The 24,021-nt window shown below is 45.1% G+C and overlaps 1 protein-coding gene across 2 annotated transcripts in view; it reads right to left on the bottom strand.

The window, feature by feature from the left end:
- Nucleotides 1-17,728, bottom strand: part of HGSNAT (heparan-alpha-glucosaminide N-acetyltransferase) — a 32,284-nt gene extending 14,556 nt beyond the window's left edge. The window contains exons 1-5 of one of the 2 annotated variants that reach the window (XM_018041922.1): nt 17,601-17,728; nt 10,750-10,865; nt 6,033-6,169; nt 5,689-5,810; nt 3,158-3,227 (exon numbers count right to left, since the gene is read on the bottom strand). In XM_018041922.1, coding sequence (XP_017897411.1) covers nt 3,158-3,227; nt 5,689-5,810; nt 6,033-6,169; nt 10,750-10,865; nt 17,601-17,703 — 548 coding nt within the window. In that variant the 5' untranslated portion in view covers nt 17,704-17,728. Of the gene's footprint in view, nt 1-3,157; nt 3,228-5,688; nt 5,811-6,032; nt 6,170-10,749; nt 10,866-16,250; nt 17,420-17,600 lie in introns of those variants that run through there. The other variant, XM_018041924.1, reaches the window with a different exon arrangement.

Below are 24,021 nucleotides of genomic sequence, written 5' to 3' on the forward strand. Positions count from 1 at the left end.
AACCTATCTCTGAATCAGAAACAGGCTCACAGACAAGAGAAGAGACCTGGGGTTGCCAAGGAGGATGGAGGGCAGCGGAGGGACGCAGTGGGCGTTTGGGATTAGCAGATGCAAACGGGTATACAGTATACAGAAGGGAGAAACAAGGCCCTGCTGTACCGCTCGGGGAACTATACTCAACCTCCTGTGATACACCATAATGGAAAAGAATATGAAAAAGAATGTCTGTATATATGTGTGTGTATATATAACCGAGGCACTCTGCTGTACAGCAAAGATTCACATACACTGTAAATCAATTATACTTCAATAATTTAAGTTTCAGAAATATCAGTAAAGAAACCCAGCAGAAGCAGAGTGTCAAGGTGAGTGGGTGACTTTCTCTCGATTCTGATTTTGTTAATATTTGTCCACCCTAAATGTAAATTAACGAAGCTAGAGGCACCCTCACGCTATACACAAAAATAAATCAAAATGGCTTAAGGACTTAAATATAAGACACACCCCCATAAGACTCTTAGAAGAAAATATACCCAAAACATTCTTTGACACTAACTGCACCCATGTTTTCTCAGGTGACTCTCCCAATACAAGAGAAATGAAAGCAAGAATAATCACACTCACAGGCTTTTGCACAGCAAAGCAAACCACGAACAAAGTGAAAGACAACCGGCGGGCCGGGAGAGCATATTTGCAAATGATGTGACTGAGAAGAGCTTGATTTCCAAAATACACAGGCAGTTCTTACAGTTCAGTAACAAAGAAACAAACGATGGAGGAACGGATAAAGACGCTGAGGTACGTATACACAATGGATACCACTCAGCCCAAAAGACAAAAATGAGCGAAATAATGCCATTTGCAGCCACATGAATGGACCTAGAGATGATCATACTAAGTGAGCTCAGAAAGAGAAAGCTCAATACGGTTATCACTGATACACGGAATCTAAACTAGGACACAGGGAATCTCCTGGCAGTCCAGTGATTTAGGACTCTGCTCTTTCACTGAAGGGGGCATGGGTTTGATCTTTGGTGGGTGAACTAAGATCAAGATTCTGTAAGCCAAGCAGTGTGGCCCACCCCCCACCCCCCAAAAAAAACTCCAGCCAGTTCAATCTTCCTATCTTTTTTGCAAATTAATTGTTCAAAACAGTATCCAAATATGATCCATATATCCAATGCATATATTTTAAATTTCTTCCTTTTTCCCACTAGAAGTCAACTCCCATTTTTTGTTTATTCAGCACTGATAATATCACTATCACATGAAAAACTCTGAAAGAGAACCATATAATTAAGGGTAAAAAAGGAGAAGATGCTGGAGAAGAACTCTCGAGAGTCCCTTGGACAGCAAGGAGATCAAACCAGTCCATCCTAAAGGAAATCAGCCCTGAATATTCACTGGAAGGACTGATGCTGAAGTTCCAGTACTTTGGTCACCTGATGCAAAGAACTGACTCATTTGAAAAGACGCTGATGCTAGGAAAGGTTGAAGGCAGGAAGAAAAAGGGACGACAGAGGATGAGATGGTTGGATGGCATCACAGACTCAGTGGCCATGAGTTGAGCAAACTCCGGGAGATGGTGAAGGACAGGGAAGCCTGGTGTGCTGCAGTCCATGGGGTCGCAGAGTCAGACACGACTGAACACTGAGCAACAACAACAAAGATGTGTAAAAACTACAGTTGAAAAAGAAAAAGCACTTATTTTCTTATACATGCTTGTTCCCCCAAGTGAAGAGGAGAGAGACAATATACTCTTTCCTGACTACTTTTTCAGATTCTTTTCTAGTTCACATACATGTGAACGTTCTGGGGCTTCCAGGGGCAGCTGGAGGCTGACGGGAGAGACACAGGGAACTTCTGCTTTGCCCACAGGAGCATCTGCCCGCAGGCTGCGAAGGCAGAATCAGTGCGAAAGGAGTTTCAGTTCCACTATGGGGCAGGGGAAGTTCTTCTCTTTGCAGGAGCCTGATGTCAGCTAACTACTACTTTAAACGTGCTGCAATAGACACATTCACATGACATGCAGCAAATGAGGACTTCTTCGTGGTCCAGTGGTTAAGAATCCACCTGCCTATGCAGGGGACGCAGGCTCGGTCCCTGGTCCAGAAGACCCCGCATGCCATGGGGCAACTAAGCCCGTGAGCCACAACTACTGAGCCTGCGCACCCTGCCAGAGTTCGGCAACAAGAGAAGCCACCGCAGTGAGAAGCTTGCATGCCGCAGCTAGAGATTAGCCCCCATTTGTTGCAACGAAAGCCCAAGAGCAGCAACGAAGACCCAGCTTGCCAAAAAACCACACCAAATGAAAACTCTCTCAGAAACTGGAACATTATTTGTATCTCATCAACATTCAAAGGGATGCACCTCCTCTGCGAGGACTGCACTGCCTGAAAGGCAGTGAGGCTACCTGTCTGCTCGGTAGCAGGCAGCTCTCCTGCACAGCCAGGGTTCTCTGCCATGGAAGCACACTCTTTCTAAGTTCTTTCTTCCAGATTGGATCCGGCTCACCAAGAGCATCATGTAGTGTTTCCTGAGACTCTCACCGGCTGAGCATGCAGAAATTCAATCCTATTCCTTCTAAGAGGGAAGACCTCCCCTTGGAAAGATGCAACGCTGGGCCTGAGTCTAGTTCACTTTCTTCTTCTCCAGTTCACAGAGCCACTCACCAGAATGGCAGTTTAACAGCAGAGGGGAAGGAATTCCCTCTCTGAGCTGGCTGACCCTAACCAAGGGAGAGTCCACCCCAAGGTGGGAGGTCCTGGCCGCAGGAGCTGGGGCCGGAGGCACGGCCTCAGGGCTCAGAGCTGAGAGGAAGAAGAGAGTCAGGGTGTCAGCATCTCCCAAAACCATCACAGGCCACTTCCACACGCCACGAAGCAGCATGTGAGTCCTCCAGGAAACAGTGATTGCTCAAGCATTTTCTTCTACATTTCAGCCACGTGCAAGAACTGAAGGTAAAGATCCATTTCAACTAGGTTATTATTTCCTTGAAGTCAGAGACCATCTCTTATTTGACACTGAATCCCTAACACCTAGGATGGCGTGGTGGACACAGTAAATTTTCATTTAATCCAGGAATAATGATCAAACTACCTTTTCTGAACACATTTTTTCTATATTCACTTTCCCCAGTGTGCCTGCCCCAACTTACCTCAGCAAGAACCTCAGGAAGGACACCACGATGACGAGCACCATGCCAACAAGGAACGCGATACACACAGCTGCAAAAATAAAAGGAAACCCGTCATCACCAAAAGTGTGGTCACAAGCATCGAGGCTGCCATGTCATTGCAGTTAATCTGTGAATGAAAAGAGCAAACAGAATATGAAGAAGAATGTATTTATATGTACAACTGAGTCACCTTTGCTGTACAGTAGAAATTAACACAACATTGTAAATTAACCGTACTTCAATAAAATAAATGGAAAAGTTAAAAAAAGAAAAAAATGCAAACAAATAAAAATGGCAACATGAAGAGAAGGCCTATATCCCTTATGTGAAATTTCTTACTAACAATTGAGAATACGATTCATGACTAAAGTGCTAATTTTCATCATGAGAAATATCAAACATACTCAAAACTACAGATCATTGTATAATAAACCCATATACACTTGTAGCCTAGACTCTAGAATTTCAGACATTGTCACTCTTGCTTCATCTTCATTCTCCCTTTTTTTTTTTTCGCCTGAAGTCTTTTAGGCAAATCCCTGACATCAGTTATTTCATTCCCACATCTTTGGGATGTACATCTTTAACATCATGCAACCCTTGACCTGACCCCCCACCCCCCAGGAGGACACTTCCACAGGACTCTGCTGAAGACACACAGCCTCTCCCTGGTCACAGGAAGGCAGCAAGCAAACCCAAGTAAGAAGACAACTGGCCAGACTTCTTCAAAAGTGTCAAGGTGGTGAAAGATCAAGAAAGCCTGATTAGAAGAGATGAGATTGGCTTAGAGGAGGCCTGGGAGACCTGACCACTAAGTGCCCTGGAACCCTGGACGGGAAGAGGACACTAGAAAGACAGCTGGAGAAAGCTGCGAAGTCCAAAGCTCAGCTAACAGCACTGGGTGCGTGTCAGGTGCCTGGTTCCAGAAACTATATGAGGGATCACGGTACTGTGATTACACAGCTCAGAGGCTTAGGGGAAGCTGGGCGAAGGGCATATGGGAACGCTTCCTTACAATGTTTCCATGAGTCTAAAGCTATTTCAAAATGAAAAGTTTCTTAAAAATGGACCTTTTGCTGTATAGGCACAACGTGATACAAAATAAATAACTCCCTGGCTAACACTGACTCCGTATTCAAATTTTTCCAGTTGTCTTGAAGACACGTTTTATAGTCCATGTGTTCAAATCAGGACCGAGGCGAAGCTCACACCTTGCACGTGTTGTTACGCTTAAGTCTTGTGCATTCGTCCACAGTCACGGACTTGATTTACACGAGGCTGGCCGTCTCCTATCAGGGCGCCTCATTCTCGGTCTAGATCTGCTAGGGCGCTTCCCCCCGTGTTGCTGATCTCGTTCCTCTGTCCTCTGAGTGTTCTGCAGATGGTAAGTCAGCTGTTCAGCCTTGGTCGAGAAGGCCCACTTTCCCGGCAGGGACACTCTGCAGGTGTGGCATCTTCGCCAACACGTCCCATCAGTAGCACCTCCTGCTTCCCACCGTGCACCTGATGCCCACGTTCAAGGGGTAGAGGCCTGACCCCTCCCGTATAAAGTCCCTCTTTCATCGGATAGTTCCATTCACTCACGGTTTTTGCCTAAATCGATGGTTTCATTGGGTGTTGCAAAGTATTCTGCCACATTATTAGCTGGATTCTTCTGTAAAGAATTTACCCTCTTCACCTAGGACTACTCCGTTATCCTAAAATACTCAAAAACAGGAAAGGCATGACAGATGATCCTGCTTTTCCACTATTTTAATTGCACCAGTTAACATCAGGTGTCCCTGTCACTCCCAAAAGCAACCAAAATATTGTTTCTGTCTGGGGACGGGGGCCTTGTGCTTTTTAGCCTCACAGTGAACTCGTTGGTTTTTGTTATGTTCAGTGTGTTTCCATCAGTTACTTCATTATTCTTTTAATGGTTGAATCTTCCCACGTTGGCCCTTTCACGTTGCCTCTTACTGGTGTTCTTCTGACACAACCAACCAGTCTTCAACAGCGTCACTGCGAACAGTATTTACTGTTTGGAACAGCCCCCGGGACTTCTGATACTACCTACTGGGGACCCGGAAAGACTCATTTCCTCCAGAGGAGTTATTAGAGACTGAACAACTCCTTCAGAACCCAAGAGGATGTCTGAACTGTCAAAGACACATACAGAAAACACTGTATTCTAAATCCTAAAACAAGGAAAGATACCTGACAGTCACCTGCCAGATGGCTAGCCAATTTCTAGTTTCTTTCCACTGCATTAACTGTTTTTGGCTTATTTATGCTTCAAAATTAAACCAAAAACAACTATGAGAATATGTGGATATATCAAATATTCTCATGTATCACGTAATTTTCTTAGTATATACCAATGGCACAATAAATACACTACAAATATGCCATAATGAGATAGACAACCTGTAATCCAGAGTTTGAATTACACAACATGTTGCAAACAATACTCAAAAACTGAAATGGCTGAAAATGCAAACTCTCAGAATCAAGCAAGAGCATGTACGTACGAAGGTTACTGTCAACCGGCTCCTTGTTGACGACCAGGTCACAAGCAATTTCACTGACTCCATCACGGACGTGCTTTACCAAGAGAGAATAGTTTCCAAATTCTCCAAATTTGTACTCCAGCCTACAGAGGTTAGGTAAAATGAAGAAACACCGTTAGGTTAGGAAATAAAGAGCTGGATACTGGTGATGCCGTCCAGACAGAGTGAGAGGCGTTTCTGAGTGGAGACCAGGGAAGACACAGAAAGATACTCTGAAAGAAGGGAGAGCTAGAATCCAAACAGGAAAAAAAAAAAAGCAGAGAGAACTGCAGATTTCAGTAAGTCACATCAAAGCGGGTACGAACCTACAGACTTCCTTGTCCTCCGCGGTGTCGTTCAGCTGCAGGATGGACCCGTGCTGGGTGCCCACGGCCACGGCTGCGACGCCCGGCCGCCCGGCCTTCCTGCTCTGCGGGACGGTGGCCAGAACCTGAAGCAGGCACTAGAGATCCAAGCACAAGCCAGGGTTAGGGGTCTGGCAGTCTGCGGTGGTCGGATATCCAACTGAAGGGCCTGAGAAAACTTCTCCTTCGTGCTTGTAAACAATTTTTAAATTTCAATAATTTAGGTCAAATTTGTCTATGTAAGTAGGTGTTGCTATGGAACTACACAAACCTTTATTCATAGGTCAATTCTTCACATCATTACCAAACAGAGCATCCATTAAATATTGCCTTTTATGGTTTTGCCTATAATTTAACAAATAAACATCATTCTACCCAACTTGCATATTTATAATGGCATTAATTGATAGTATTCTATCACATACTATAGTTAGGAATACTTAGGCTGCTTTCAAAGATTTTATTATTTTGTATATAAATTATAGTTTTGAAAGATATAATTTAATGATATGACATTTTGATAATATATATTTATAATTTATAAAAATTATATTGTTCTTAAAGATTTACACATGATCTTCTTACGCCTTTAAATTCTTTCCCTGGGATAAATTTCCAAAAATGAGATTACTGGCTTAAAAAAAAAATCATCATTTTAATGGTTCTTGTTACACATGGCCAAACAACATTCACATAAAATAAAAAACTGTAACAGATTAATTTCTCAGAGCCTGACCAGGACATCACACCCTTCTTGCTTTTGTTCAGGCGCTAGGAGTTTATAATACCACAGCATTCAGATTACATTTTTAATTATCGGTAGATGTGTTATTGTTTAGTCGCTTCAGTCATGTCCGGTTCTTTGCAACCCCTTGGACTGTAGCCCACCAGGCTCCTCTGTCCACGGGATTTCCCAGGCAAGAACACTGGAGGGGGCTGCCATTTCCTTCTCCAGGAGATCTTCCCAACCCAGAAACTGAACCCGCATCTCCCGCATGGTCAAGCAGACTCTTTACTGCTGAGCCCCACGGAAGCCCCCATCAGTAGATTAAATAATTCAGTTTTCGTTGGCTCTTTTATGTTCCCTATGGTGTGCACCACGTTGACACCTAGTTCCCTCAAACATAACCTTAGAAACCTGTCCTCACATACCGCAACATGAAGCGTGTAACTCTCTCAAACACTTCCCCACTCTAACGCCTTCATCCTGCTACATTCTGCTGTCTATAAAGCTTTATACATTCACACTACTCTGGCGTGTTATTTCTTCTGTTGCTTCATGAGCATAAAGATGCATTCTGCACTTTTTTTTAAGTTGTAGGGTGTTTCTACTTGAATCTACTTGGGGTATTTGATAGGTGGGGTCAGATAACTCCAGAAGCCTTTCCCATGGTTTGCGCTGCAGTATGTTCAAGTGATGCAGAAGTGAGAGTCTACTGGTCACACTCAGTCTGGGCCACTGGCCCTCGCTTCTCTCTCAGGCTGCACTCACCACTGTGCTCTGCGAGGCACCTCGTTGGGCAGAGCAAGGCTCTGGACCATCCGTTCACTTTCGGGCCATCCTCTGATCCACTTGCCCACTTAAACTCTTTCATGTGATTTGGAGTTCTTTTTATGCAGCTTCTATAAAGAATCCATTGATGCGTTAACAGCAACTGTGTTGACTGTATAAACTAATTCGGGAAGTACTGCCATTTTAGCTATGTTTAATCATCACATCAGTGTCCGACGGCTGTCTCCCCATTTAGACTATAATCTTCCCATTAAAGTTTGATCGTTGTCCATACACGTGACTTCTCATAGATCCCTCAAGGATGAAAATATAAGTCATCAGAAATCTCTCAGTATGCCAACTTATTCTACCTGATACGAGTTTAAGACTTTTATACCCACATTAATTAGAAACACTGGCCTACATTTCTTCTCATGTCTTTGATAGGTTTTAAGATTAACCTAAGAATGAATCAGATCTCAAGCCATCATTTTTTTAATAGTTGTTATGTTTAGGGTGGGTTTATATAGATTTAGAATTATTTATTATTTGAAAATGAAGGAAAAAATGATCTATTTTTAGTTGAGAAATTCACTATAATTTTCCAGATTTCTTAATCAGTTGCTAATCTATTTATGTCCTCAATTTCTTTTTTTTTTTTGGCCACACTGCCCAGCATGTGGAATGTCCCAGACCAGGGATTGAACCCAAGCCCCCTGCATTGGAAGCACGGAGTCTTTACCATTGGGTCACCAGGGAAATTGCATGTCCTCAACTTCTTGAATTAACCTTCATATTACATTTTTTAAAGGAACTGATTTTTTTTTTTACTTTAAATTGATCAGTTTTAACTGTTCATTGAACCATAATTATTTTAATCTCTGTTGACATATAAATTCTAATTTTATTAATTTCCATTGCTCTTTAAATATATCAGTAATTTATCACTTGTGTGACTTTTTAAATAATTTTATTGGAGTATAGTTGATTAACACTGTTGAGTTAGTTTCTGCTGTACATCAAAGTGAATCAGTATATATCCCCTCTCTCTTTTTTTTTAAAGGCTCTTTTCCCATATAGACCATTACAGAGTATGTGTGACTTTTATTTTCTTTAGAATCACTTGGCTCATTCTTATTCCCATTTTTTTCTCACTTTAAGTTTCCATAGTTGCTGTTATTACTGCTTCCTTTTTTTCTTGTTTGGATGATGACACTGATTTCCAAAACCCTGAGATCCTTACTCACTAGCTTTGCATTTCCCCTTTCCTTCCTGATAAACATAAAGCAGAATTTGGAAAGCGGACTGACTCTGAAACTAGAGCAAGGGGTGTGGATCCCAGGATTGCCACGTGACTGCTGGGGACCCCAGGAGAAAGTCCCTTTCCTGCCCTTAATCTCAGCATCACCGCTTGTAGAATCCTGGAATGCTGTGAGGATTCTATGAGCTGTATCATGCATAACACAGAGCAGGCCCTCATTAAACAGAAGCTGTGACTTGTATGAATTGTATTAACATCATCTTTACTGTTTGAAATATTTAGAAACAAATTTTCATAAGAATTGCTTTGGCCAGGTCAAAGATTTTCCATGAAATATTTACCTTTGTATTCTCTCTTCCATTATATTTTTGTTGTGTAGAGATATGAAACTGCAGAAAGTATCATTTCTGCCTGTTGTGTTTATTTAGTCTCTTTTGACAAGACATGATTGGTGTTTTGTTAAATACATAAACCTTCTTGTGTGATAAACCTTTTCTTGGTCTTGACCTACCTTCTTACTATCACAGATGTTCTGTTTCACGTCACTTTACAGAAGGTGTCCCATACTGCTCCATCACCTTCCAGCTGATGCCCATACTGCAGGCTTTTAAAAACTTGCTTTTTTAAAAAAAGGTGTTTACATTAAACAGGGGATTCCCTGGTGGCTCAGAGGTAAAGAATCCACTTGCAATGAAGGGGATGTGGGTTCGATCCCTGGGTTGGGAAGATCCCCAAGAGAAGGAAATGGCAACCTACTCTAGTATTTTTGCCTGGGAAATCTCATGGACAGAGGAGCCTGGCAGGCTATAGTCCATAGGGTTGCAAAGAGTCAGACACGACTTAGCAACTAAACACCACCACTAAACAGATCACTATCCATGAAAATTCCTCCTCTGAAGGTGGTACACTAAAGCTCTCAACTTGGAAGTGGACTACTTCATTTTACATGGAAGAATAGCCTTGTCCTGAAAAAGCAATAAGGTTTAGCACAGGAGTAACACCTTCATATAAAATCCTTTATCATCAGAAGGACCTCAGCGTGGGCCTCCCTCAGCCCTCACCACCCCACCGTGAAGCCCTGAGTCTCATCCCTTCCTTCTCTGGTTCAGCAAGAGGGTTATGCAGTAGGCAGAGAAGTCAAATAAAACACTGTTAGTTCAGGCTTCATAAGGGGTCAAACTGAACCAACTGCAAAGGCAACTATGCACACCCTGCTGAGACTCCAGCCCTAGCGCATCTTTCCTCTACAGCTTGAAAACCTGTCACACCCTAGTCCCCTGGAGAGTGCTTCTAAGGGCACAGGCCCTAAGAGGCGGCAGAAATGGGCAAGTGGCCCAGATGCGGCTTATGATCTTACTGTGGCATGAAAGAGCCCTTGTCAAATTAAAACAAAAACCCCCAAAACAGGTCTATCGATTTGCTCATCTCACTGGTCTGAAAAAGAAGGGCAGGGAACAGATGTAGCCCACTGCCAGGTGTTCTCCGTGATGGCATTCCTTCTGAACCTTTATCTAGCCTTCCTCACCTGTAAAGCTAACATGTGGGGACTTCCCTGGTGGCTCAGAATCCACCTGCCAATGCAGGGACAGGAGTTTGATCTCTGGTCTGGAAAGACCCCACGTGTCATGGAGCAATTAATCCTGTGCACCGACCCTGTGCTCTAGAGCCTGGGAGCTGCCACTACTGAGCCCGCGGATGGAGAGCCTGCGCTCTGAAACAAGAGAAGTCACTGCAACGAGAAGCCTGAGCACCGCAACCACTGAAAGCCTGTGCAAAGCAACAACCCCAGCAGAGGCATAAGCAGGTAAATAAAATTATAAAACAACAACAACAAACTAACATGTTTGTTGGCTCATGACAGCACCAAGGTCACATCAGACTAGCCTCAGAAGAAACACAACTGTGAGCACACACGTGGCACCTACATGGTAACAGCGATCGAAATTCCAGTAGACGGTCAGGTTTGTCTCGGGCAGTTCATTATGGATGAGCAGCAAAGCCTGGTCCATCTTCAGCTCCACGTGCTTCTTTTTGTCTAAGTCTGGTAAGAAATAGAAAAAAAAAAGGAAAAATGAGGCACTTGAAAGATGTGTCATAAAGTGGCACTGGAGTGAACAGCGGCTTCCCAGGAATGCTTCTCAGATGCTGGGGCTTCCTGTCCATCGTGGCCCATCCACATGGACGCACACATGCACCCAGTCCCCTCCCCTTCCACACATGTGCCCAAACGAGGGTTCAATTAACACCAGCCACACCTTACATTCGACAACTGCTAAGGTGTGAGGGGCACCGGTTTGGTAGTTTCCACGCACCTTCTCTGATAATATGACAACCTCAAGAGCTGGGAATTTCCTCCACCCTACAGATGAAGAAATTACGGCTCACAAGGATTGCATCACTACCCATAGCCACAGTTTTTCCATGAACTCACTGGAACTTCATATGTGTGGTTCCCAAGCCCCAGCTTTCCTGGTCCACATCACTCAGCTCTGAGCCGGGACAGGCAGCTCGTGAGACCTGCAGGACCCCAGTCAGCATCCCTTGGGGATCTGCAGGCCCTTCACAGTCTGAGGAGCTCTGCCGGAGGTCACTTTGGTCTGGGGTTCAGGATCAACTGGTTCCCGAGGCAGATGTGAGGTGGGGAAGGAGAGAGCGGAAGTCTGAAGGACAGAAGAGCTCCCTGGCTTAGAGCTCATCACTTCACCAGACGCTCTTTGGGTTCTATGAGGGTGATGCACTCTCCACCTCACTCTGCACATTTGCTAGGAAAACAAGGTGACCTGTTATTGGCACGTGTATCTGTGAGATGGAAGAGAAACTACCCTCTAGCTTCCAGGCAAAAGGAAAAAAGAGATGGGATTTCCCTGGTGGTCCAGTAGCTATGATTCTACACCCCCAGTGCAGGGGCCCTGGGTCCAACCCCTGGTTGTGAGTGAGTGAGTGAAGTTGCTCAGTCGTGTCCGACTCTTTGCGACCCCATGGACTGTAACCTATCAGGCTCCTCTGTCCATGGGATTTTCCAGGCAATAGTACTGGAGTGGATTGCCATTTCCTTCTCCAGCAGATCTTCCCGACCCAGGGATCGAACCCAGGTCTCCCACATTGTAGACAGACGCTTTACCATCTGAGCCACCAGGGAACCCCTGGTTAGGGAACAAGATTCCATATGCCGCCATTAAAAGTCCATATGTCGCAACTAAAGATCCTGCATGCTGCAACTAAGACCCAGCAAAGCCAAAAAAATAAATGAAAATTAAAGAAAAAAGTTTAATTAACGTCTTATATTGGCGTACAGTTGATTGGCAATGTTGTGCTAGTATATAGCACAACAGGTATGTAGAAAAATGATTTCATTATACATATATGCATTCTTTTTCAGATTCTTTTCCCATATAGGTTATTACAGAAAAACGAGTAGAGTTCCCTGTGCTATCTTTGTTATCTATTATATCTCTCTCTATATATAGTTTGCAATGTTAATCCCAAACTCCTCATTTATGATCTCCCCCCCAACCTTTCCCTTTTGGTAACTGTAAGTTTGTTTCTGAAGTTTGTCTGTTTCTGTTTTGTAAATAAGTTCATTTGTATCATTCTTTTATTTTAGATTCCACCCAGTGATATCATATGATATTTATCTTTCTCTGACTTCTTTCACTTAAGACGATAATATCTAGTTGCAGCTATGTTGCTGCAAATGACATTGTTTCATTCTTCTTTATGGCTGAGTAATATTCCGTTGTATATACATACCACATCTTCTTTATCCATTCCTCTCTTGATGGACATCTAGATGGCTTCCATGTCTTGGCTATTGTGAATAGTGCTGCAACAAACATTGGGGTGCATGCATCTTTTCGAATTATGGTTTTCTCTGGGTACCAGTCCATTCTAAAGGAGATTGGTCCTGGGTGTTCTTTGGAAGGAATGGTGCTAAATCTGAAACTCCAGTATTTTGGCCACCTCGTGCAAAGAGTTGACTCACTGGAAAAGACTCTGATGTTGGGAGGGATTGGGGGCAGGAGGAGAAGGGGACGACAGAGGATAAGATGGCTAGATGGCATCACCGACTCGATGGACGTGAGTTTAGGTCAACTCCGGGAGTTGGTGACGGACAGGGAGGCCTGGCGTGCTGCGATTCATGGGGTCGCAAAGAGTCAGACACGACTGAGCGACTGAACTGAACTGAACTGGGTATATGCAAAGGAGTGCGGTTGCTGGGTCATATTTTTAGTTTTTTAATGAACCTGCATACTGTTCTCCCCAGTGGCTGCACCAATTTCCACTTCTTCCGACTGTGTAGGAGGGTTAAGGGAAACTATTTGATAACACAGCTAGAAAAGTAATAATCTAACCTCTCTTATTCTTGTAATGTGAACACTTAATTCAGGACTATGCAGTATTTCATCTGGTTAATTTGGAAAATTCTTCACTACAGCCAACATAAATCTCTCATTTTTTAGAGTTTACTCAAATTTACCCTTATTTAGCTCCCTGTGAAGACAAAATACACAGCATGTACCTTTTAATAACCTACTGAAGCTTTTTTCTCCCCCAGGCTAAATAAAGCTTTACCAGCAGCTCTGTTCTTTGGAGGCCCTCTCTAAAGCAGCCAGTGGGAGCAGTGTTTGGGACGAAGAGTACAACGTGGCGGGTTATGCGTGCGGACTCCAAGATGAGCCAACTTGAATTTGAACTCCACCACACCTCAGCATCCTCATCAATAAATTAGGGGTTACAGCGGTGTGTGCTTCAGAGGATTGCTGGAGAGGCTAAAATTGATAACATATGCATAAGCGTTTGGCACAGAACCTCAAAAAAAGTTAGGTGCTCAACAAATGATTATAATGGTCTGGACTACATCCAACCAACGCAGGGGACAACGATGTGGTTAAACTTTTTTTATTTTAAAACTGTTTCTTCTTTTTTGTTTAACCTTATTTACAATTTCATTCCACTCCCCATCTCTTCCAGTTATAAGAAATGATGCTAACGACTTCCCTGGCAGCCCAGTGGTTAAGATTTCACTTGCCAATGCAGTGAGTGCAGGTTTGATCCCTGGTTGAGGGGTTAAGATCCCACATGCCTCGTGGCCAAAAGACCAAGACATAACACAGAAGCAATATTGTAAAAAATTCAATAACGACTTCAAACATAGTCCACATTAAAAAGAAAATTTTAAAAAGAGAAATGATGCTATATCCTACACGAAAATGGTACTACAGACATCTAAAAATCAACGTTGTCTTTTGACATAGTTCCTTCAGAATGAACTTCCAGGAGTGAAGTTCTTGACCAAAAATAGCCTTTCTAATAGTTTTTGATACGTTTAGCCAAAGTCCTCCCTCAGTTGAGCTGCGACAATTTATAAAGACAGGTGTGGTGCTCATCAGCCCCCAGGTGACACTAACGACGACATGCCTGATGAGATGGGTGAGACCTGGAGAGACCCACCAATCTGACCGGCACCCAACCTCTGTGCTCCCAGTCTCCTGAGACTTAGCAGAACTGTTCCCTAGCAGCTTAATTTTTGTTCCTTGCTTTTTAACCTGATGTATAGAAAATAGAATTTCTTTATTATCCTGCTTTGAATAAACAATTAGCAAGTTTGAACATGTCTCCAAATCTTGACCATCACTGTTTTCCGTTTCTGTGAACAGTTGGAATGTTTACTTAACCACTTGGCCCCTGTGATAGTAAATCCTTTGTCGTATTTGTCGTAATGTTTTCAACTATTTCTCTTCTTCATTTCCTTTGTTCAGGTTTGAGAGCTCCCATTTGCAAATTTGCAGTCACTAGCTGTTGACAATTTCCTTTGTAACTGTTCTATATAGCATCATCCCTTTGGAGTTGTAATGACTGCTGTTTTTATTCATATTTCTATGAGTTTTCAGTGGTGCGTGGAAGAAGGTTCTTGTTTCATGCTTAAGTTTTCCATGTGAATTTCAGACTTTAAAAGCTCTTAATTATAATAAACATTATTTATTTTATAAAAGGTTGTATGGAAGGTTAATGCTAACTGAACATCAACCAGTTCAGCTCAGTCGCTCAGTCGTGTCTGACTCTTTGCATCCCCATGAACCGCAGCACGCTAGGCCTCCCTGCCCAACCAGTATGATTTAATTGTTGTATTTTTAAAACTGAAAGATAGCTGACTTACAATGTGTTAGTTTCAGGTGTATCACAAAGTGATTCAAAATTGTTATAGACTATATTCCATTTAAACTTACTATAAAATACTTGCTGTATTCCTCATGCTATACACTGTATCCCTGTAGCTTGTTTATTTTAGGCATAGCAGTTTGACCTCTTCATTGCCCACCCCCATCTCTACTTTTGCCCCTCCCCCTTCCCTCTCCTCACTGGTAACCACTGGTTTGTTTTCCATATCTGTGAGTCTATTCTGTTTTGTTACATTCAATCATTTTATTTTTAGATTTCACATATAAGTTACACAGTATTTGCCTTTCTCTAACTTTTTTCACTAAGCATAATACCCTCTAGGTCCATCCACGTTGTTGCAAATGGCAAAATTTTCATTCTTTTTTATGACTGAGTAGTATTCCATTGTGTGTGTATACACACACATATATACACACACACACACACACACACCACATCTTCTTCACTCATTCATCTGCTGATGGACACTTAGGTTGCTTCCATATCTTGGCTATTATAAATAATTCTGCTATAAACACTGGAGTGCATGTATCTTTTTGAATTAGTGTTTTCATTGTCTTCAGTTATATACCCAGGAGTAGACAGGCTGGATCAATTTTTAATCTTTTGAGGAAGTTCCATACTGTTTTCCATTGTGGCTGTACCAATTTACATTCCCACCAACACTGCAGGGGGGTTCCCTCCTCTCCACAACCTCATTAACACTTGCTGTCCTCCCCACAACAACAGCAACAAAAACAGCTCGCAAGGAATGCTAATGTGCAGCCAAGGTTGAAGACAACAGCTGAAGACACTGTGAGTGTAAGGCCAGGGGATTCTGATAGCTTTGTACCTTTTCTGCATTATTTGCAAAAATATGCTGAGCATATTTTTTAAAAAAGCAATGAGTTTGTGGGATTAGCAGATGCAGACTATTATATACAGAATGGATAAAGCAACAAGGTCTACTGTACAATACAGGGAATCATATTCAATATCCTGTGATAAATCATAAAGGAAAACAATATGAAAAAGAACATATATATACATATAACTGAATCACTTTGCTGTACAGCAGAAATTAGCACACTGTCAACCAACTATATTTCAATGAAATAATTTTTTAAATAAGTCTGCATCTGAATCACAAACACACACACACACACACACACACACACGACATAATTCCTAGGCCATCCAATATGACACCAAAATTGAAACCGATGCTCAGTTTCTAGAAAAAGCTGCCAACTTCCAAACAACTGACCTTAGAAATCCCAGAGCAGCCTCAAGGAGTTTAACACTCAAGAACAATTCCCTCCTCTTCCTGTCCACAAAGTAAGACAAACAAAGTCGCCTTTCAATAGTGATCACATATCGGGCTTTTACTGAATTTTCAAATATTTAATTTCTGGTTCTCCCTCTCAGCTCATACGTGTCTGTGCTGAGCATATTTTAAAAGACTTATTCTACTATTTTTTTCCTTTTCAAATGAGTCCTCAATTCATGTAAAGGTGGAGTTCTTTATTCCTATGGTAGGGATCTGCTGCCCAAACCTGGGCTCCAGGTGGCACTGGAAGCCTGGCAGCACGGCTCTGTGAAGGTGCTGCGGCGAGGGCCATTTAGAAACCACCGGTTCCCTGCGATAATGATCACTACCAATGGATGCTGAAGGACAACAAATCGAGCGCTGTGCGGAGTCTGCCCCTCACAAGCTGGGACTGCGCAGATTACATAACGCGCGAGGTCGGCTCCTCAGTTACAACGTAAAGAGCGGGAGTGGACGAGATTAAGGCGGGGCGGGGAGACCGTGTACCAAACGGAATCCGCTAAGTCGCTTCTTCAAAGTCCACGCTGTCTCCGCCCTACAGCATCTTGACGAGGGAGGAGGTGGAAAGTTGAACCACACCCGCCGGCCTCAAACCCCGTGTGATCGGATTCAGAGGGGCTGGGAGCGGCGGGGAGAGGCAGGTGACTCCCGACCCCTCCAGCCCGGACCAACACCCCCTTGGAAGGGGCCTGGACTGAGATCCTCGAAGGCCCCGGGTCCTAGTCCATGGGGTCTGGGGGAACGCTCTGGAATTTGCCTCCTCCCCGCCTTTCCCTGGCGAGCTCGGAGACCTGGACAGCCGCGGAAACGCTCGCGGGCGCGAGGATCAGTTGCCCGGTCCTCTCGACCAGACAGCAGCACCGCCCGCCACCCGACCGGTCTCGGGCCGCAGACCGGGCCCGTCACCACGGAAACGGAACCGCCCGGCTGGCCGGGGAGGCTCCTCGTTGTCCGGCCGCGGTGACACAGCCCCGTGGCCCCGGCCTCTGAGTCCGCCGCGCTCAGGGCTGCGGCTCCGGCCGGTGTCCCGCAGCCCCTCCATGCGGCAGACGGATGGGCGCGCCGGCCCCCAGGCAGAAGGCTCTCCACGAGGCCCCGGGAACCCCGCTTCCCCGCCTGCGTCCTCCCGCTGAGCGGCGGGCGCCCGCGGGACGCGGAGCGGCCTCCGCTCGCGAGCCCCGGCCCCGCCACGGGCGGCGCGGCGGAAACGACGCGAGAGTTCCGGGCGCCGCGCCTCCCGGGCGGGCCCCGCGCCGCCCCGCGGGCCGGGTCAGAAGGCGCACTCACCTGGCGTCGACGAGCCGCCGGGGGCCAGCAGCGCGGCGCTCAGCACCGACGCGGCCAGCAGCAGCGCCGCCAGCGCTCGGCCCGCACTCCCCGCGCCGGTCATGTTGCCCGCCGCGCCCGCGCCGCCGCCGCCGCGCCCGCCGCCGCCGCCGCCGCCGCCGCGCTCCCGGGGCTCTGGCCGCTCCACCGCGCGCGGCCGCGCGCCCGTCATCGCCCGGCTGCGAACCGAGTCGCCGCGCGAGCCCCCGCGGGGGCAGGGCGAGGGCGGAGCGAGGGCGGAGGGGCGGGGCGGGGGCGGGGTCAGTGCGGGATGCGGGCCGGGCGTGGGCGGGACCGGCTTTCCCGGGAATGGGGACGCGCTGAGAGCCCGGAGCCCTCCAGCAGTGCAGGGCTTTTTGTCCCGGGACAGGCGGAGACACGCGTCCGGAAGAGAGGGCACTACAGGCCCCGAGCCGGTGCTCCGCGGTCCCTCCCCACCCTCTGAACCACATTCTGAATTATTCGTCCACTGTTCGAGTCCCAACCCCGTTTGCCTCCAAAACTCCCGTTTGGAGGCGTTTGCTCCAGAGATAGAGTTGCGACCTAAATGCCACCGCGTGCTGCCCCCCACTTGCAAAGGCTGGTTCCAGTCCATCATGCGGGCAGACATGATGACCCCGTGGTTACACTCAGCTTTGCGCTGGGAGAAACTACCATAACTGTCATATGCAGGAGGGGCAGGTCCGGTCCCGCTTGAGGCGGAGTGGCTTCAAATTGCAAAAACCGGTCAGCCATCTAACGTCCACGGAAGAAAATGGATAAATTGTGGTGTAATGTATGTATACAGCAGTTGAAATGATCTAGAACTACCTGTATCCAGGCGGATGAACCTCAGAAATAAGTCTGAGGGGAAAATGCCAGCTGCAGAAATAACTCTGTAATAACACGTAAAGCCAAGCAAAATAACGTGTGTTGTTTAAGCTTATGTGCATGCCTAATAAATGTAAGTACATATGGTAAGTTAAATGCTGAATTTAAGCTGAGGTTGGGAACAGGGAGGGGTAGTGTTGGGAGGGGTACAGCTTCACAGTGGGCTTCAGCCAGCAGTTATTGCTTAGGTACAGTGACAGGCTTATGAGTTCTCTGTTATTTTTTATCCTTTTCTGTATATTGAATTACTTGATAATTTTGTAAAGCTACAATATGGTGTGATGAGTGCTATGTTCACAGAAGGATGAGATGCTAAGGCAGCATTTGATGAAGCACCTAAGCTAGTCTGGGAAGGCTCCGAGGAGAACTGACATTTAACCGGAGTCCTGAGTGATGTGAGCCATAGGAAGGGAGGAGGGCATTCCTAATGGCAGGTACAAAGGCTCCGAGAAAGCATGGCTCAGTGCAGGAACTGGAAGAGACTCACTGTGACGGAAGCAGAATTCTGTGGGGTAAAGAGGAGACAGGAGGTGAGCCCGACAATAGAGTTGAGTTTAGGGCTTCTTAAGGACAATACCAAGCTGTTTTAGGGTGAATAACTTTCAGGAAGGTCAGTCACATGGCTTTTCTCTGAGAAAACAAGCCTCTATGCTGCAAGGTCAGGAAGTTGAGTGACGCTTTTCCTCCCTGCCCTGCCCCACGGCTCAAAATCCCAGGAGTCAGTGGATGCTGGTGTCTTACGTTGCATAACAAGACCATTGCCAACTTGCCGTCCAACAGCCTCTCTGGTCCCACACAACCAGACGGGCCTCAGTTCCCACTGGGTGGATGTGCCTTCTCTGCTTCCTCTTCCAGGACTCTTCTCAGCTCTGTCAAAATCCTCTGTGCCCCAGGGAAGCTGGAATTCCTGTCTCAGGGCTGGGCATGGCTGGTCCCTCTACCTGGAACGGTCCTTCCCTGACTTCATTCTGTTCTCAGCTCACTTGGTATCCTCTTCAAGGAGGCCCTTCCCGACAGCCCTATCTAAAACTGTAACATTCTTTGTCCTGCTCCATCTGCCTTGTTTTCTTCTTCCTACTTGTCTCTACCTGACATTATGTATTTATCTGCTTCCATGGCATTAGAAGGTGAACTCCATGAACCAGAGAGTTTGTCCTGAGGGCAAAAACCATCTCTGTTAGGGCTTTATGCACAATAAACAGCCCCCTAATCTTGCAGCTTCCTCTTCACACATCGCGGCCTCGTCACGGCAAAGGGGCTTCCATAACTCAGTGAAGCCATAAACCCTGCTGCCCAGGGCCCCACAATGGATGGATCAGAGTTCTGACAAAACGTGGTCCACCAGAGAAGGGAATGGTAACCCACTCCTGTATTCTTGCCCGGGAAAGCCTACGGACAGTATGAGAAGGCAAAAGTAGACGACACTGGAAGATGAGCCCCCCAGGCTGGAAGGTGTCCAGTATGCTGCTGGGGAAGAACAGAGCACACTTATTAATAATTCCAAGAAAGAATGAAGTGGCTGGGCCAAAGTGGGAATGGTGCTTAGCTGTGGATGTTTGGTGGTGAACGTTCAGTCTGATGCTATAAACAATACTGCATAGGAAGCTGGAATGTTAGGTCCATGAATCAAGGTAAACTGGATGTGGTCAAGCAGGAGATGGCAAAACTGAATATCGACATCTTAGGAATCAATAAACTAAAATGGACAGGAATGGGAGAATTTAATTCAGATGACCTTTGTATCTACTAAGGTGGGCAAGAATCCCTTAGAAGAAATGGAGTAGCCCTCATAGTCAACAAGAAAGTCTGAAAAGTAGTACTTGGGTGCAGTCTCAAAAATGACAGAATGATCTCCGTTCATTTCCAAAGCAAACCATTCAACATCACAGTCTATGTCCTAACCATTGATGCTGAAAAAGCGTAAGTTGACCCATTCTATGAAGACCTGCAACACCTTCTAGAACTAACACCAAAAAAAGACGTCCTTTTCATCATAGCGGATTGGAATGCAAAAGTAGGGAGTCAAGAGACACCTGGAGTAACAGGCAACTTTGGCCTTGGAGGACAATGAAGCAAGGCAACGGCTAACAGTTAAGAGAACATACTGGTTATAGTCAACACCCTTTTCCAACAACCTAAGAGATGACTTTACACATGGACATCACCAGACACTGAAATCAGATTATGTTCTTTTGCAGCTGAGACAAGATGGCAGATCTGATTGTGACTCAGATCACAAGCTTATTGCAAAACACAGGCATAATTGAAGGGAGCAGGGAAAACCACTAAGCCACACGGGTATGACCTAAGTCAATTCCCTTATATACAATGGAAGTGATGAATAGATTCAAGGGGTCAGATCTGGTAGACAGAGTATCTGAAGAACTCTAGACTGAGGTTCTTAACACTGTGTAAGAGGCAGTGACCAAAACCATCCCAAAGAAAAAGCAATTCAAGAAAGCAACGCGGTTGTCTGAGGAGGCTTTAGAAATAGCTGAGGAAAGAATAGACAAAAGGGAGAAAGAGAAAGATATATCCAACTGAATGCAGAGTGCCAGAGAATAGTGAGGAGAGATAAGAAGGCCTTCTTAAACGAACAATGCAAAGAAATAGAGGAAAATAATAGAGTGGGGAAGACTAGAGGTCTTTTCAAGAAAACAGGAGATATCAAGGGAATATTACATGCAAGGATGGCCACGATAAAGGACTGGAATGATAAAGACCTAACAGAAGCAGAGGATATTAAGAAGAGGTGGCAAAAATACGCAGAACTATATCAAAAAAAGTCTTAATGACCCAGATAACCATGATGAAAAATCACTCTCCTAGAGCTGGACAGCATGGAAGTGTGAAGTCAAGTGGGCCTTAGGAAGCATTACTACAAACAAAGCTAGTGGAGGTGACAGAATTCCAGCCGAGCTATTTAAAATCCTAAAAGATGATGCTATTAAAGTGCTGCACTCAATATGTCAGCAAATTTGGAAAACTCAGCAGGGGCCACAGGACTAGAAAAGGTCAGTTTTCATTTCAATGCCAAAGAATATTCAAGCTACCACACAATTGTGCTCATTTCACATGCTAGTAAGATAATGTTTAAAATCCTTCAAGCTCAGCTTCAACAGTACATGAACCGAGAATGTCCAGATGTACAAGCTAGATTTAGAAAAGGCAAAGGAACCAGAGGTCAAACTGCCAACATCTGCTGGACCACAGAAAATGCAAGAGAATTCCAGAAAAACATCTATCTCTGTTTCATTGATTATGCTATAACCTTTGACAGTGTGGATCACAATAAACTGTGGAAAATTCTTAAAGAGCTGAGAATACCAGACCCACCTTACTTGCCTCTTGAGAAACCTATATGCAGGTCAGTAAGCAACAGTTAAAACTGGATCTGGAACAACAAACTGGTTCAAAATTGGGAAAGGAGTACATCAAGGCTGTATATTGTCACCCTGCTTGTTTAACTTATATGCAGAGTACATCATGCAAAATGCCAGGCTGGATGAATCACAAGCTGGAATCAAGATTGCTGGGAGAAATATCGGTAACCTCAGATGTGCAGATGACACCACTCTAATGGCAGAAAGTGAAGAGAAACTAAAGAGCCTCTTGATAATGGTGAAAGAGGAGAGCGAAAAAGCTGGCTTAAAACTCAGTGTTCAAAACTAAAATCATGGCATCTGATCCCATTCAGTTCAGTTCAGTCGCTCAGTTGTGTCCGACTCTTTGCGACCCTATGAATCACGGCACGCCAGGCCTCCCTGTCCATCACCAACTCCCGGAGTTCACTCACTCACGTCCATCAAGTCGGTGATGCCATCCAGCCATCTCATCCTCTGTCATCCCCTTCTCCTCCTGCCCCTAATCCCTCCCAGCATCAGGGTCATTTCCAATGAGTCAACTCTTTGTATGAGGTGGCCAAAGTATTGGAGTTTCAGCCTCAGCATCAGTCCTTCCAATGAAGATCTCCTTTAGGATGGACTGGTTGGATCTCCTTGCAGTCCAAGGGACTCTCAAGTCTTCTCCAACACCACAGTTCAAAAGCATCAATTCTTCGGCGCTCAGCTTTCTTCACAGTCCAACTATTACATCCATACATGACCAATGGAAAAACCATAGCCTTGACTAGACGGACCTTTGTTGGCAAAGTAATGTCTCTGCTTTTCAACATGCTATCTAGGTTGGTCATAACTTTCCTTCCAAGGAATAAGCGTCTTCATTTCATGGCTGCAATCACCATCTGCAGTGATTTTGGAGCCCAAAAAAATAAAGTCTGACACTGTTTCCCCATCTACTTCCCATGAAGTGATGAGACTGGATGAAATGATCTTCATTTTCTGAATGTTGAGCTTTAAGCCAAATTTTTCTCTCTCCTCTTTCACTTTCATCAAGAGGCTTTTTAGTTCCTCTTCACTTTCTGCCATAAGGGTGGTGTCCTCTGCATATCTGAGGTTACTGGTATTTCTCCCAGCAAACTTGATTCCAGCTTGTGCTTCTTCCAGCCCAGCGTTTCTCATGATGTACTCTGCATATAAGTTAAATAAGCAGGGAGACCATATACAGCCTTGACGTACTCCTTTCCCTATTGGAACCAGTCTGTTGTTCCATGTCCAGTTCTAACTGTTGCTTCCTGACCTGCATATAGGTTTCTCAAGAGGCAGGTCAGGTGGTCTGGTATTCCCATCTCTCTGAGAATTTTCCACAGTTTATTGTGATCCACACAGTCAAAGGCTTTGGCATAGCCAATAAAGCAGAAATAGATGTTTTTCTGGAACTCTCTTGCTTTTTCCATGATCCAGCGGATGTTGGCAATCTGATCTCTGGTCCCATTACTTCATAGCAAATAGATGGGAAAAAAATGGAAAAGCGACAGACTTTACCTTCTTGGGCTCCAAAGTCACTGTGGACAGTGGCTGCAGCCATGAAATTAAAAGATGCTTGTTCCTTGGAAGAAAGGCTGACAAAACTAGACAGCATATTAAAAAGCAGAGACATCACCTTGCCGACAAAAGGTCCATATAGTCAAAGCTGTGGTTTTTCCAGTAGTCACGTATGGATGTGAGAGCTGGACCATAAAGGAGGCTGAGTGCCGAAGAACTGACGCTTTTGAACTGCAGTGCTGGAGAACTCTTGAGAGTCCCATGGACAGCAAGGAGATCAAACCAGTCAATCCTAAAGGAAATCAACCCTGAATATTCTTTGGAAGGACTGATGCTGAAGCTCAAATACTCTGGCCACCTGATGCAAAGAGCTAACTCACTGGAAAAGACCCTGATGCTGGGCAAAGCCTGATGGTGGGAGAAGAGGGCAACAGAGGATGAGATGGTTGGATGGCATCACTGACTCAATGGACATGAGTTTGAGCAAACTCTGGGAGTTGGTGATGGACAGGGAAGCCTGGCGTGCTGCAGTTCATGGGGTCGCAAGGAGTCAGACATGACTGCGTGCCTGAACAACTAAGTTCTGGTACAGCGTGTTTTCATTTTTGTCTCAAGGGACTTAGGATTTT

Source organism: Capra hircus, chromosome 27 (assembly GCF_001704415.2).
Source record: "Capra hircus breed San Clemente chromosome 27, ASM170441v1, whole genome shotgun sequence".
NCBI lineage: Eukaryota > Metazoa > Chordata > Mammalia > Artiodactyla > Bovidae > Capra > Capra hircus.